At 35.6% G+C, this 17,268-nt stretch overlaps 1 protein-coding gene across 1 annotated transcript; it reads right to left on the bottom strand.

Annotated features, from left to right (window-relative positions):
- Positions 1-993: 993 nt before the first annotated feature.
- On the bottom strand, positions 994-14,594 carry LOC139861982 (pentatricopeptide repeat-containing protein At1g30610, chloroplastic). Its single transcript, XM_071850518.1, has 9 exons — positions 13,702-14,594; positions 13,394-13,585; positions 13,171-13,252; positions 12,672-12,863; positions 12,468-12,581; positions 12,276-12,366; positions 12,029-12,186; positions 11,495-11,926; positions 994-1,393 (listed from the first exon to the last, which is right to left on the bottom strand). The coding sequence occupies exons 1-9, from the start codon at positions 14,475-14,477 to the stop codon at positions 1,061-1,063; spliced, it is 2,370 nt and encodes a 789-aa protein (XP_071706619.1). The 5' UTR covers positions 14,478-14,594; the 3' UTR covers positions 994-1,060.
- Between the last annotated feature and the right edge of the window lie 2,674 nt (positions 14,595-17,268).

Genomic DNA, 17,268 nt, shown 5'->3' with positions numbered 1-17,268 from the left:
CTACTAATTGACGCGAATCCTAAAGATAGATCTATTGGGCCTAACGAACCCCATCCAAAGTACCGGATGCTTTAGTACTTCGATGTTGTTTTTATCATGTCCTAAGGATTTTCCGGAATGATAGGGGATATTCTTATATGCATCTTGTTAATGTCGGTTACCAGGTGTTCAATCTATATGAATGATATTTTTGTCTCTATGCATGGGACGTTTATTTATGAGAACTGAAAATGAAAACCTTGTGGTCTATTAAAATGATGGAAATGATTATTTATGTTAAACTAATGAACTCACCAACCTTTTGGTTGACACTTGAAAGCATGTTTATTCTCAGGTATGAAAGAAATCTTCCGCTGTGCACTTGCTTATTTTAGAAATATTACTTGGAGTCATTCATGGCATATTTCAAAAGACGCTGCATTCAAGTCGTCGAGTTCATCAAGATTATTATTAAGTCAATTATAGTTGGATATATTATGATATAGTATGCATGCCGTCAACTTTCGTTGTAAAGAAAGATTGTCTTTTCAAATCGAATGCAATGTTTGTAAAATGTATCATATAGAGGTCAAGTACCTCGCGATGTAACCAAATGTATTGTATTCGTCCAGATGGATTAGGACGGGTCGTTAGAATATGCACAAATAGTCAATTATGTGGCTTATGTAACATATGGATTTTGCTCAATTATGTGGCTTATGTAACATATGGATTTTGCTAACGACAACGTTTAAGATGTCGTCAACGCGCGTCAACGTGCATAAAGATGTTGTACATACCAGATTGTCGTTGACGTGCATAAATGTGTTGTAGATAGCGGTTATATGTTGACTTTAAGGTGACGGTTACCGAATTATACAATATCTTTATGCAAGTTAATGACACTTTTATCTTTATGCTCGTTAACAACTTCTTTTACTTTTTAAAGCTATCGTTAGAAAAATCCTTATGATAATTAAGACAAATGAACAAAACTCTATAATAAATAACCAGATTCTGTCTTATATATAACTAGATAATTTACAACATATAGTACACTCAAATGTGTACTTACAAAGTATCAACGGATCCCCAAAATTTCTTTACAAGATTTCATCACATTCAAAAGAATTGCATTTGGTTCTTCGTTTCTAAGCAATAAATTACTTATCCTGTCTACAAGTTGTTGGAGTGTTTCCTCCCGAAAAAGGTCAGAGTCGCTTCTGAAATGATTCAACCATGAATTTCGGGAATATTTATGAGATTCGGTTGAAGGAAGACAAATTAAACATGAAAAAGCACCAGCATAATCATCCTGCTTTAGTTTCAAACAAAACATTTCTTGAACAAGGGGTAGTGGTGGGATTTGATCACCTTCAATCAAATATTTCCATGTTGTTTCTAACATATTCACCTGTAAAAATAACATACAAAATGGATCAATCAAGTATCAACAGTTTGAAGTCATTTTACTGTTTTAATATAACTATTAACTACATAGTCTATAACTCATTTTATCCCATGGGAAATAATGATTATTTTGATTCTCAAGTTCAAGATTCATATTGTAACATCCCGCATTTTTCCGTTAAATTATTTTAACGCCCGTCTTTTTCTTTTTAAATAATACCCTTCGTATCTAGATTCGTATCCTTTGTTATGTAACATTTTAAATATTCTCGTTATCGGATCTCAATATCTCCCGTACTCCCGTGTAACTTAAAATAAATCGTTTGGTTATATCCCGCACCCGATTTGAACTCGAAGGACTAAAGTCGCCAAAGGGTCAAACTAGTGACTAGGTCAACTAGTCAACCCTTCTCCTCCATCCATTCATTTCACCTCCTTCTTCCTTTTTGATACTTTCAAACTCTCCCAACATTCAAACCTTAAATCATCATCCAAATCAGTTCAAGCGAGCTTCAATCCAAACAAACTACATATTCTTGATCCTCTCATCATCCTCTTCGATTTGATGCTAACCACTTCGATTTTGGGTAACATTTCTAAAACACTAGATTTCTTTAAATTTGTGTTCTTGACTTAAAAGTGTGTTAATTAGTGTCTATGGCTCATTGTGATGTCGTGTATGTAATTTGTATGCTCGATTTGTTGTTTTTGGTGTAACTAGCTTGAATATGAAAATTGCTTGCTTAATCTTTGATTTTGGATGATTAAAAGTTGTTTAATTGTTAAAGTTCATGTATTAAATGTGTTACTAGCATCATTAGCTTCAAATTGATGTGTAGGTTGATTAAGAAAACTTCAAAAACATGATTATTGATTTTGAGATGTTTGACTAGGGTTTGATAGTTCTTGACATGAATTTTTGGATGCTTGAATGTCATGGAATGTTAATTGTTAGTGTTTAGTAGTAATGTATGCTTCATTACCTTCAAAACGGCATATCATATGTGTGAATTGGTTTCCCGAAACTCAAAATGCAATTGATGAACTTGAAACTTAGGAAATGGACTTTTATTGTTCGCTTGATGAGATTTCGGCTATTGTAAATGATGTTATTGTTGGACCATAAGTGCTTAGTTGTATTCCTCGTCAAAATACCTTTCCAACGATATATGATAGGCATTATAAGTGTTTGCGGGTCAAGAGTTGGGTTGGAAAAGGTTTTGGTTCGTGCATACTTTGAAAAACTGACCAGAATTCTCTGCCCAGATGGTGGCGCGGCGCGCCCCATCCCCGCGCGGCGCGCGGATTGGCCTGGTCAGATTCTGACCTCTTTGTCCCATTTCACGTGAAATGTTTGACTAGCTACCGACCTCCGATTCACATGAAACTTGTTCTAATATACTTGTATATGAATAATTAGCATAGAAAAATAGTCCGGGACCCGACCCGAACATGTTGACTTTTTCGTTGACTTTGACCCGACCAAGTTTGACTTTTTGTCAAACTTAACCAATTAATTATGCAATCTTTCTAACATGATTCTATACTTGTATCTTGCATGAAACTTGACAATTTTCTTCACATGCTACATAATCGAGTCGTGTCGAGCCATAGGACTAATTGAACAACTTTGACCCTTCGTGACTATCGTTATTGATACAACCTACTTGTTTAGGTCGAGATTAGCTTTGTCTTTGCACGCGTTTACTCGTTGAAGTACTTTATTAACTCTTGCGCTCAAGGTGAGATCATAGTCCCACCTTTTCAACAACTTTTATACTTTTAAATCGTGGGCTGAGAAAACATATACTTTGTTACATCTTGTACTACTTACTTTTATGTTTTGAACACAAGTGTGAAAACAAACATTCAACGTGCGAGTTAGAACAAAAATGCCTCAATTCGATTATCATTAGTTACACTTGCAGGGTGTAAGCGAGAACTTATATTGTGTGGCCATACGGGTTTAACAAACCCTCATTCGGACGGTTCGCTACCGTTATGCGGATGAAATATATTTTTGTGTTTTAGTGTGGGTTCTAGCACTGTGTGATGGGGTAACGTTGGTTAAGTTTTGATAATTGAGTGCTCGCGTATAACAACACTTTTGGAATGCAAATGATTTGGATAATCTACGTTATGAAAATACAAAATCTTGTGGTTCAAAAACAACGTTTAATACTTACTAAACCTATGATTTCACCAACGTTTTCGTTGACAGATTCTTCTATGTTTTCTCAGGTTTTGAATGCTTAGTGATACATGCTTCCGCACTCTTTTGATACTTGCTTGGATGTCGAGTATACATGCATTTTGGAGCATCTTTTGAACTTATTTAAACTGTGTCGCATAGTTTTCATTTGTACTTATAACGTTGTAACTTAACTTGTGGTCAATTATCTTTGTAAACTTTGAAACAATCTTTACACTTGAATGGATGCGACATATTTTGGGTCAACGTCTGTTTTAAAGACTTATGACCAGGTAATGGGACCTACGTAGTCGACGCCGTCACTTGACGATTTGTCGGGGTCGTTACAAGTGGTATCAGAGCCTTGGTTGTAGGGATTTAGAGTTCATTTGTGTCCACCCCGAGTCATAGGGTACATAGGTGAATCTAGACTACAACCGGCATATAGACTGAAGTAGGAATTACTTGACTATTTGTGCATCTATACTCGAACTCTTCTATCATATCTAACTCGTATTCGATCTTGATCTTACGTTGATAATTTTGTTGACGCGCCACCTTGACTTTATGAGGTAATGTTAAATGCACATGAGAATCAGGGTAATATAATTTCCGGGATTATATTACGGTGATTCATATGGACATTCCGACATTATGACATAAAGAATTTAAGGCGAGTCAAGGAAAATTTTCTCTACATCATCATTCCCTATCATGATTAGTATTATTGAGAATACTAATCAACGATATTCTTGTGTCTTGAAGGAACAATGCCTCCCCGTCGCGGACCACGTAATGAAACTTCCGAACAAGCTTTTCAACGCATGATAGCCACCGCCATAGGTGCGGCTATGGCTAGTATCTCCTCCGACATCAATAACAACCACAACCACAACAACCATGGAGCCGGTAATTCAAACGAGGGTTGCTCCTACAAAACTTTCATGGGGTGCAAACCTCACACCTTCGATGGGACCGGAGGACCGGTTGTGCTCACCCGATGGTTTGAGCAAACAGAAGCCGTTTTTAGCATAAGCGGTTGTCGGGACCAAGACAAAGTCAAATATTCCACCCACACTTTTGCCGGTATCGCCCTCACATGGTGGAATACGTATGTGCTGTCGGTGGGTATCGATGAAGCCCACACACTCTCATGGGCCGACTTAAAGAAAAAGATGATCACCGAATACTTCCCGCGCGAAGAGACCCGTAAGCTCGAACACGAACTAAGAACTTTAAAAGCGGTCGGGAATGACCTAAAGGCATATAATCAACGATTTTCTGAGCTATCCTTGATGTGCCCAAACCTCGTGACCCCCGAACCTCTAAGGGTTGAACTTTACATGGATGGTCTTCCCAAGAGCATCAAACAAGGAGTAATGTCATCCAAACCCAGTAATCACCAAGAGGCCCTGAATATGGCCCGTCAATTGATCGAAACGGTAGACGAGATTGAAGTGCCGGCACCTAAAGCCGAGGATGAGTCGGGTGACAACAAAAGAAAATGGGAAGCCCCCCAATCGAGTAACTACAACAACAACTTTTCCAAGGAACCTCTCACCCCCGTCGGCAAGAAAAGTTATGCCGGGACACGACCTTTTTGCAACAAATGCCACAAGCATCATTTTGGTGAATGTGGCAAGCTAATTTGCCATCGGTGCCAAGGTAGTGGTCATATTGCCAAGTATTGTGGAAGTACCGCCCCCGTCACTCAAAAGGGGCCCGACGCACCAAAGCCGAGTATTTGCTACAAATGTGGCCAATCGGGTCATTTTAGGAATGAATGCCCAAAGAATAAAGCAAAAACCAACGCGCGCCGTAGAACTTACAACATCGACACCTAGGATGCCCGAGACGATGATGGACTAGTCACGGGTACGTTTCTTCACAACAAACCGTATATTTCATACTTATTCGATTCGAGTACCGTTAGACGTTTTATAACCAAGGATTTGACTCGTGCTCTTTATATTCCACCTCTTTCCCCCAGATACTACTTAGACGATTTAAGTGACCGACGGAAAATATTGTGTGCCTATAAATTTTATCGGAGGATATGCGTTAAGAAATTGGACTCGACACCTATAGAACTAAGGAACTCAAAACTTATTCATTAAGGAGAAATTGTTGCCCTACATTTATGTATAGATTATTGTGAACTAAGTAACTTTCGGTTGGAAACCAATACTCTCTTCCTCGTATCCATTACCTCATGATTATTTGCGTGGATCCCGTGTATTCCAAATCGACCTCCGTTCTGGTTATCATCAATTGGGGGTTAAGGGAGACGATGTCTCCTAAGCCATTTTTCGAGCTCGCAACGTTAGTTGTAAATCCCTCTTAGTACCGTTTGATTTATTTAGGACTCCGTCCGTATTCATGAACCTCCTAAACCACGTATGCAACTTATCTAGACAAATCTGTTATCATATTTATAGATGACATCTTAACTTATTCAAGTAAAGAAGGCAAACGAACAACATCATCATCTTACGCTCGAACTTTGAGAAAAGAGCAACTCTATACCAAATTCTCCGAGTGAGAATTTCTGTTAAACGAAGTCAAATTTTCTAGACCATGATGTTAATGGTCAAGGCATTACAATCAATCTCGAAATCAAGCCACACGTAATCATGAAACTCTCTCAACTCAGACTTGTATTCGTAAAATCTTAGATCTCGCCTGTTATCACCGAAGATTCATTTCTGACTTTTCTCGTGTTACCCGACTTTTAAACTCGTTAACTCACTAAGGGAAAACTTTAAACCTCTCCGTGTTCGAACCTTGAGCGTGATTCTTCACACCAACATTTCTAGTTAAAATCGTATAGCAACAGATGGAACTCAAACATGGAAATATTTCTACATGAACGCCGAAAGGCATACTCTCTCGACTCAAAATTAACGTAACTAAAATTCGTTATTTTGCACGAAGAATTCGAATATTAAACTGTAGATCCGATCAACTTTCTCGTCATCACGTACCACACACATACCTCTGTTATTTCACCGTTACTGTCTGATATTACTGAGATTTAAGATAACACACAATCCAACGATACTTCACTCTTCTTTGACTTAACGTCCTTGTGTTTCTGATAATCGGCCAACTATTATTCAACCCCGAACTATACAATTACGTGTACTATCTTGTTTCTCTTCCAGACTTCAATTTTCGACAACTAGAGGCGCGTTATGGCAACCTCGAGATGTAAGCTCATCCTATTCTCAGTCCTCATTTCACTCCTATCTTTATCGCTCGCATTTCCGTTTAAGGAAACTCCTTGTAACCTTTCTCCATGGATAGAGAAACTCCTCACATTACATTAGTATTCGCCACGAGGGTAAATAGTCCTAACGAACATTTTTTTTTTTTGAACCCTAACTAACTTGTTCAAACATATCTTAAGAGATTCTATTCCAACACGGTGTATCCTTGTCAATTATCCCGTATCGAAATACTCGTTCCACTTCTAGTTTTACAAGAAACCCTGGAGACCCGCTTAGACATGAGTACCACGTACCACCCACAAACCGATGAACCGAGCAAACGAACGATTTACGTCTTGGAAAGACATGTCACAAACTCGTATTGTCACCTTTAGTAGATCACTCGTACAACAGTAGTTACCACTCGTGTGTTCACCCGCACTTTCCGAAACCCTATATGACCGCTAATGTCGTACCCCTGTTCATTTAACCAACGCATGTGGCAAACAAAACACAGAATCTGAACTCAATCAAGAAACAACAATTGAGATCATTCAAGTCCGAGAAGGGCTCGAGACAACCCATAGTCACCAAAAGAGTTATACCAAACTTAGATGAAAACCTCACAAAATCCCTGTAACAGTGTAATATTGAGAACCCGCACCTTGGAAAGGTGTAATCCGTTTCGGGAATCAGGGAAAGTTAAACTCGCGACACGTTAACCCTTTTGAAACCTTGGGGCGTATTGGAACCGCTTCCTACCGTTTGGAACTTCTGACTCAATTAAGTTTCCGCTTACCCTGTGTACCATGTAACAAACTTAGAAACGTGTCCTGCGGAACAGGAACGTGCAATCCTGCTGGATACATCAACTATCGATGACAAACTTCTCTTCATAGGAAAACCAGTTGAAACCAGGGATCGTAAAAAAAAAAAAAAAAAAAAAAAAAAAAAAAAAAAAAACGAACCTTAATACAACGAAATACCCTAACTATCCAAATTCATGAGAACACTCAAGGACGTGCCTTCACTTATTCATAACATTGACAACGTAAAGTCTCGAGTAAGAGATATCGACTACTACTTCCAACTAAATTTCGGGACGAAATTTCTTTTGAGGTGTGGATAATGTAACATCCCGCATTTTTCCGTTAAATTATTTTAACGCCCGTCTTTTTCTTTTTAAATAATACCCTTCGTATCTAGATTCGTATCCTTTGTTATGTAACATTTTAAATATTCTCGTTATCGGATCTCAATATCTCCCGTACTCCCGTGTAACTTAAAATAAATCGTTTGGTTATATCCCGCACCCGATTTGAACTCGAAGGACTAAAGTCGCCAAAGGGTCAAACTAGTGACTAGGTCAACTAGTCAACCCTTCTCCTCCATCCATTCATTTCACCTCCTTCTTCCTTTTTGATACTTTCAAACTCTCCCAACATTCAAACCTTAAATCATCATCCAAATCCGTTCAAGCGAGCTTCAATCCAAACAAACTACATATTCTTGATCCTCTCATCATCCTCTTCGATTTGATGCTAACCACTTCGATTTTGGGTAACATTTCTAAAACACTAGATTTCTTTAAATTTGTGTTCTTGACTTAAAAGTGTGTTAATTAGTGTCTATGGCTCATTGTGATGTCGTGTATGTAATTTGTATGCTCGATTTGTTGTTTTTGGTGTAACTAGCTTGAATATGAAAATTGCTTGCTTAATCTTTGATTTTGGATGATTAAAAGTTGTTTAATTGTTAAAGTTCATGTATTAAATGTGTTACTAGCATCATTAGCTTCAAATTGATGTGTAGGTTGATTAAGGAAACTTCAAAAACATGATTATTGATTTTGAGATGTTTGACTAGGGTTTGATAGTTCTTGACATGAATTTTTGGATGCTTGAATGTCATGGAATGTTAATTGTTAGTGTTTAGTAGTAATGTATGCTTCATTACCTTCAAAACGGCATATCATATGTGTGAATTGGTTTCCCGAAACTCAAAATGCAATTGATGAACTTGAAACTTAGGAAATGGACTTTTATTGTTCGCTTGATGAGATTTCGGCTATTGTAAATGATGTTATTGTTGGACCATAAGTGCTTAGTTGTATTCCTCGTCAAAATACCTTTCCAACGATATATGATAGGCATTATAAGTGTTTGCGGGTCAAGAGTTGGGTTGGAAAAGGTTTTGGTTCGTGCATACTTTGAAAAACTGACCAGAATTCTCTGCCCAGATGGTGGCGCGGCGCGCCCCATCCCCGCGCGGCGCGCGGATTGGCCTGGTCAGATTCTGACCTCTTTGTCCCATTTCACGTGAAATGTTTGACTAGCTACCGACCTCCGATTCACATGAAACTTGTTCTAATATACTTGTATATGAATAATTAGCATAGAAAAATAGTCCGGGACCCGACCCGAACATGTTGACTTTTTCGTTGACTTTGACCCGACCAAGTTTGACTTTTTGTCAAACTTAACCAATTAATTATGCAATCTTTCTAACATGATTCTATACTTGTATCTTGCATGAAACTTGACAATTTTCTTCACATGCTACATAATCGAGTCGTGTCGAGCCATAGGACTAATTGAACAACTTTGACCCTTCGTGACTATCGTTATTGATACAACCTACTTGTTTAGGTCGAGATTAGCTTTGTCTTTGCACGCGTTTACTCGTTGAAGTACTTTATTAACTCTTGCGCTCAAGGTGAGATCATAGTCCCACCTTTTCAACAACTTTTATACTTTTAAATCGTGGGCTGAGAAAACATATACTTTGTTACATCTTGTACTACTTACTTTTATGTTTTGAACACAAGTGTGAAAACAAACATTCCACGTGCGAGTTAGAACAAAAATGCCTCAATTTGATTATCATTAGTTACACTTGCAGGGTGTAAGCGAGAACTTATATTGTGTGGCCATACGGGTTTAACAAACCCTCATTCGGACGGTTCGCTACCGTTATGCGGATGAAATATATTTTTGTGTTTTAGTGTGGGTTCTAGCACTGTGTGATAGGGTAACGTTGGTTAAGTTTTGATAATTGAGTGCTCGCGTATAACAACACTTTTGGAATGCAAATGATTTGGATAATCTACGTTATGGAAATACAAAATCTTGTGGTTCAAAAACAACGTTTAATACTTACTAAACCTATGATTTCACCAACGTTTTCGTTGACAGATTCTTCTATGTTTTCTCAGGTTTTGAATGCTTAGTGATACATGCTTCCGCACTCTTTTGATACTTGCTTGGATGTCGAGTATACATGCATTTTGGAGCATCTTTTGAACTTATTTAAACTGTGTCGCATAGTTTTCATTTGTACTTATAACGTTGTAACTTAACTTGTGGTCAATTATCTTTGTAAACTTTGAAACAATCTTTACACTTGAATGGATGCGACATATTTTGGGTCAACGTCTGTTTTAAAGACTTATGACCAGGTAATGGGACCTACGTAGTCGACGCCGTCACTTGACGATTTGTCGGGGTCGTTACACATATGGGTTCCAAACATTGTTGTAAATGTCAGCCGGCGCGTTGGTTGGGGGACCCGTATTGCTCAAAAACGCCTAAAAAGTCGGGGGGAAGCGGGGGAAGCAAATTTTTTTTTTTTTTCGTTTTTTGAAAAAACTTTGTTCACGAACATTATAGATTGGATGAAAATAAGAACATTTAGAAAAGACACTTCGTGATGAATATTATTATTTTGGCGGGAAAACGATCAACAAAAATAACATTCAAGATAATATTGTTCGTGAAGAATGTTAACGTTTTTTTTTCTTCATGTTTTGTGAAGTAAAATTTAGCCCGATTTAGAGTTTAGGGTTTAGGGTTTAGCCCGATTTATTGTTTAGCCACGATCAGTCCTTACATTATTAGGGTTTAGAGTTTGGTGTTTTGGGTTTATTCCATAAACCCAAAACACCAAACCCTAAACCCTAAACCCTAAACTCTAAACCGTTCGTGTTAAAAACTCAATCTAAATCCTAAATCTAAACCCTAAACCCTAAATTTCTAAACCCTAATATCTAAACTATCTAAACCTTAGTATCTAAACCCTAATATCTAAACCCTAATGTCTAAAACCTCAACATACGCTCGAAAAACACGATAATTGTTATATTTTACTTTTCGAGCGTTTTCCCGCTAAAATAATAACATTCATCACGAAGTGTCTTTTCTAAATGTTCTTATTTTCATCCAATCTATAATGTTCGTGAACAAAGTTTTTTCAAAAAACGAAAAAAAAAAAAAAAAAAAAAAATTTGCTTCCCCCCGCTCCCCCCGATTGGTTACTTCCCTCTTGATCCTACCAATATATATATATATATATATATATATATATATATATATATATATATATATATATATATATATATATAAGTCAACGTTGGTCAACTCCCGACTCGTCCCTACAAGATCCCGACTATAAAAAGTAGTCCCCGCGATGGTAGCCTAGTGATTGGTGGACATGCAGCATAAAGCGGAGGTCATGAGTTCAATAAGCATGGGTCACGCGATTTTTCTCTCACATGTTGGTTGTGGGACCAGTCGGTATGGGCCCCAGAGGGTCGGTTTTACCCTCTTTTTTTATACTACAAAAAGTAGTTTTATCAATATGATAAAGTTGAATTAGGCATTGGCGTTCAAGTTTTAATAAAAAGCACGAAGAAGACTAAAGAAACTACCTTTCCAGCCTTGCATGCTTCGAGTATCATATGTGAATGACGTTTTGCATTGAAGTAAAATCCATGTTGCAACATTTTTGTGTAGACAAACTCGAGATCATCCCATCGTTGATTAATCAAACACGCTTCTAGCATCAAGTTAAACGTATGAATATCTGGCAATACAACGTGCTTGTAAACATCTTTATTTGTAGCATGCTTTCCGTTCTCCAATAAATTGTCGAACAACCGTCTTGCTTCATCGAACTTATGATGATCTAGGTAACCTTTGAGCATAATATTGTACGTAACTAAATTCGGAGAACAAAACTTGTTCATATGTTTGAATATGTAGATTCCACTCTCGATTTTCCCCGAGTCCAAACTTGCTTGTATCAATCCCGTATAAGTCACAACCAATGGTTTATTAGCCACTTTACACACCTTCTCAATCTAAATAAACAAATAAAAAAAATAAAAAAATAAAAAGTAAATAAGAGCCAAATAATGTCATTGTTTTAAACATGAACATATTTAAATAAAAATATTGTTTACTTGCACAAGAGCCTCCTTGCATCTTCCTACGCTGCAAAGACATCGAGCAAGATCATAATAAATGGCTGCGGACCCCACTATTCCCCGTTTTTCCATTTCTTGAACCGCACGGATTGCCTCGTCAACTTTCCCTTCTTTCCGGAATGTATTCACGAGAACTAAAACCCGATATTTAAGAGGAGTCACACACATGACATGATCATGCAACATCAAAAAAGGATGGCCTAAATAATACATGTTTACTTACCTTTATAAGTTAAGGAACTTGGAATGAATGATTTTTGCATCTTTTTGAAAAACTCGTGTACCAAATTATACTTTTCACATGCAAGCATTACCTGCACCAGACGAATGTATAAAATAATATAAACACTAAGATTTAAAAAAGTCCAAGTGAAAAGAATTAATTAAATCTGAAAATTATCTTATAACACAATACCTCCATTACAAGACCGTACGTTATACTATTAGCTTGTTGGCCGTTTTCCTTTAACTGCTGCAATACCCAAAATGCACCTTCGAGATTTTTTTGGCGCACGCACGCATTTAGCACCTACAAACACGGGTGCATAATTAAACTAAGTACTTGAAGTTATAAGCAAGTAACGACCTTATAGAGGGGAATTTTTTATAAATGACTCACAGCATTATAAACTATTATATCTGGTTCCAGTCGCGGGTCCCATTTATGATAAATACCGGTAGACATCTTCTTTTTGGGAGGAGATTTCATGACATCGATTACATGAAAAAGTTCCCTCATATGACCTGCTTGTCCAAGGGTCACAGCGATGCAATGATAGGCCACAATGTCAGGATACGAGGCCATTTGTTGCTGCAATATGACAAATAAAAAGAGACGTACAAGTTAAATTATGTATAAACATAATCTCTGCACTATCCATCTTCATAGACAGAGGTGGCAAAACTAGCAGGATATTTTTGACCCATATTAGATAAAGCGGGTCAAAATGGTTACGGATCAACTCGGATGACCCACCAATATCTTTTTCAAATGTTATAAATGATAACATATATTATAGAGTATTAACATTATTATATAATTTTGGCCCATTTGACCTGCAACTAATCAAATACAACCCGAATTGACCCGTTTTATATGAAAGATTTGAAATCGCCACCTGCATAGTTTGAAACACATTCAGTGCTTCCACTGGTCTCCTTGCCTTTCCGAGCGCATCAAGTGCAGCAGTGTACATGTTCCTAAAATGCAAACACAAATCAACCATCATGATATATTTCAAGACCTTTAATAATTGACAAAGGTGACAAAATAAAAATCAAGTAAGCATCATCAACATAATGGAATTTATTTCCAATAACTTTATATATAAAAAAACCAACCTTAATCTGTTTGATTTGAAGCGTTCGCGTGCCTGCATCCACTCAATGACTTGAAGCACCTGCCTCCAATTTCCATAATTTCCTAAGATCTGTATAAGCCTTATGATCGAAAAATCAGCAAACTTTATTTTTGCACTCCTCATCATCTTAGAAAAATTCCACTCCGGGTTGTCGATTGAAGCGCCATTCAAACTGCCAAGATTATAATTAACTAATTACAACTTCTAATCATCATTATACACCAAATTTACAATAATACAAAAATAATCAACCAATGCAACACATCATAAGACTTTAATATTACTTACCACTTTGCTAATTTCTGAATTCTTTCCTCCATATCGACCCGCGAAACCCTTGGATGATCACAAACATCTGGATTTTGTTCAAGTGATTTAAAAGCAGCTCTTTCTATCTCCAAATTATCACTTTTCCCACTTGACCTCTTCAATTTAACAGCTTTTTCTTTATTCAAAACATAGCTCTTATTAGTATCAACACCTATTTCAGAACCCCTAAACCTCTCTCCATTAAATTTATCATTTTTTTCTTCAACTCTCTGAATCACATTACTAACCAATCCATCTTTTTTAGTATCCAAACCCGGTTTCTTCCGGGTCCATTTCTTCATACCATCATCAAATTCCTTTGAATTCCGAAAAATTGAAACTTTATTCATATCAGAGTCTTGAATTTCCATTTTCTTTCTAACCCATATCTTTTTAACATCATTTTGCTCCAAAGTTCCAACCTTTTTTACACTAATTGACTTTTGGGTATCACCCAATTCAACAGTTTCTTCAACAACCTTACTTAACGGTAACGGAGACGGTTCTTCGGTGACGGACTTACGCTTCTCTCTACGGATTTTAACAGTTTCCATTACTTTTAGATACTCATCAAATGAAGGCTTAAATTCGTGTTCTTTTTCAACCACCATACCTGAATTTGAACTCACTGCAGCAATCTGTCTTTGAAACACAGATGAAAAATGTAATCTTTGAGTGTAATTTTGATGATTGATTGCATTTGAATTGAAAGGAATGAAACCCAATTGAGGATATGGTAGAGTTATTACTGTCATTATGATATGATGATATGTGTTAATTAAACTCAGCAACAAAAAGGGTGAAGCTGAATTTGCTCACCGGCCACCGCAACAGAAGTACGGCGTCAGAGAAAAGGAAACGGTTGTGAAGGTTTAACTTTTAAGGTGCGTTTGGATATCATGTACAATTTTGATAAGTTTTAAGGGTTGTTAGTTAAGGGGTTTTTTTTTTTTTTTTTTTCCTTCTCCTAATAGTGCGTTTGGACAAAAGTAGATGGAGTTGGATATTAAAGTTGAAGTTGGAGCTCAAGCTTATTTTTAGAGCTGAAGCTTATTTTTATTATTTGTTATCAGTGTTTAAGTCACAATCATAATATTAATATTTTAAATAATAATAAAGGGTTTTTAAGTAATTTTAATCCCCAAAAGCTCTAATTTTTCGTAGAAGCTAGTTTAAGGAGCTTCTTTCTCTAAACCTATGATTTTCATAAGCTCAACTTTTTTTCTACTACGAAACCAAGCTTATGAGTTTTAGCTTATTAAAATCATAAGATCATGCTTCTATAAGCTCACATAAACTCTTAGAAGTTGCATGCTTAACACACCGTAAGCTAAAAAGAAATAGACGGGTGAAAAAATAATTTAAAAACATTCTCGAGTTTTTTTTAGGATGGAAATGAGCGAATTAACAAGAAATACTCATTATAAATCTTTTTCGTTCATATTTGAACATATTATGAAGGAAAACAATTTACATATTTGTGTAACGACCGATATAACCTTAGTAACCCCATTACTTCATATATTTAATCTCATATACATATCACAGAGTTGTAGCACCTCTTTATTGCTTATATATACACTTGCTTTTGAAACCAACCATACATAAAATATCATTTTCTTTTCTTTTCTTTTACTTTACTTTCAACTCGATAATAATACAGTTAAATTATTTTATAGTACATTCATTTCTATCTCTTTTAACTCATCCCTTTTCCATTACATTATTTTTCACCGAAAAAAAAAAAACTCGAGAACACACGAAAAAAATGATATAGAAAGTGGAAGAGGGGAAAAGATGGAAAATGAATGTAATATAAAACAAGTTACATGTGTTCTCGAGTTAAAAAGAAAGTAAAAGAACTAAAAGAAATATAATCAAAGTAAACAATTAATTAAATTATAATATGTGAATTAATTGATTTGTAATAAATTATACTATATATATTTGATAAACCGGTTCAAGGGGAGGAAAAGAAGCAATTTGGCGAATTCATCAAGGATGTTTCGTTTTGGGTAGCACTGTGTCGTTTAGATGGTTTCTAATATTCCTTTTGTAAGAAGATTGGTTACCCTCTTTGTTTTAGTAGTCATTCATCCGTTTGTATTTTTGATTGTCCTTATTCGTTGTTGTTGTGAGCTTTCGTTAGGTTGTAGTATGTTTAGCTCGTTAGTTTTTGGAATTTGTACGTTTTAGGGGTTTCATGTTTTTGATGAACTCTTATTTGGTTATAAAAGTTTATCGTTTTTCGCCAAAAAAAAAAAATATATATGATAAATATATAACATCTAGCCGGTATTTAATTGTTAATTTTATACATATTATTATTTTAAACACTAAAAAAGCAGAGATATTTGAATCGATTATTTTTATTATTTTATGTTATGTAGAACAAAAATAATATTGTTTATGAGATAATATGAGGATTAAATATAATATTAAATATGTTTTCCTTCCTGTTCATTCTAATATGGGCAGAAAATGTTGTTAACAACAACCTTATGTACTTACATTCATAATCCTCTCATCTCTTTTTCTTTCAACTTAAGATAAAAACTCGAAAATGCTTATTATTTTTTAATTCACTCAATTCTTTTCCTTTCGTTCTAAAAAAAACTCTTAAATGCAAAAGATAAATATTGGAATAACCTTTAACCTTTTTACATGTACCTTTAATCTTTAACTGATAATCAAATTCAAATTTTGTTTAGTTTCAGTTAAAACCTAAAAATAAGAAAAATCATAATATAAAATCATAATATAACCAAAATAACCATAACAAATTGATCTTAAATACGACTTTTGACTTGAAGATCAGTGTTTCTTTTATATATATATTAACAATTTCAATATATTATTAGTTGAATCAGGTTTTCGGTTAAATCGAATTTGTAAAAGTTAAATTAAACCGAACCGAAAACCGAATTCAAATTTGAAAGCCGAATGAAAATTGAACCGAAAGTGAATTCAAATTCGATTTGGTTTTTAGGTTAATCGGTTTGAAATCAAATATTGAACACCCCTGCATTATAGCGTAACACAAGCAATATTTATTCATCTCCATTATATCATATAAACAAAATAAGTGTTTTTGCCTATGATGCACGACTAAAAATTTCAAGTGAAATGTTTTTCTTGTGACATTGCATCCCCCTGATGGAATGAACACGATATAACAATAAACTTATAGAGTTTAAGAGATTTTTTTTTTTAAAGTAGTAACTTTTGAGGAATAAGTTACAAAAATAGAAAAACAACAATTTTTTTTAAAGAAAATGGTATATCCGAAGTTTCAAACTTCGGATTTGGTGAAACCGAAGTTTGAAACTTCGGTTTTGGTCCTTTTTGCAGAATAAACGATGACTGGTCAAGCGAATCTGATACGTGGCAAAATCGAAGTTTCAAACTTCGGTTTCCACATGGCACTATTTAACACGCCAGTTTTTATTTACAATAATCCTTTCAATAAATAAGCATCAAAATCACGGTTGAACAATTCAAGTGTTGTTTTGAAGAAGAAAAACATGGAAACTGATAGAGGAAGAG

Source organism: Rutidosis leptorrhynchoides, chromosome 8, assembly GCF_046630445.1.
Source record: "Rutidosis leptorrhynchoides isolate AG116_Rl617_1_P2 chromosome 8, CSIRO_AGI_Rlap_v1, whole genome shotgun sequence".
Lineage (NCBI taxonomy): Eukaryota > Viridiplantae > Streptophyta > Magnoliopsida > Asterales > Asteraceae > Rutidosis > Rutidosis leptorrhynchoides.
Note: the sequence above shows the minus strand (reverse complement) of the source record. Positions and strands in the feature narration are given on the sequence as shown.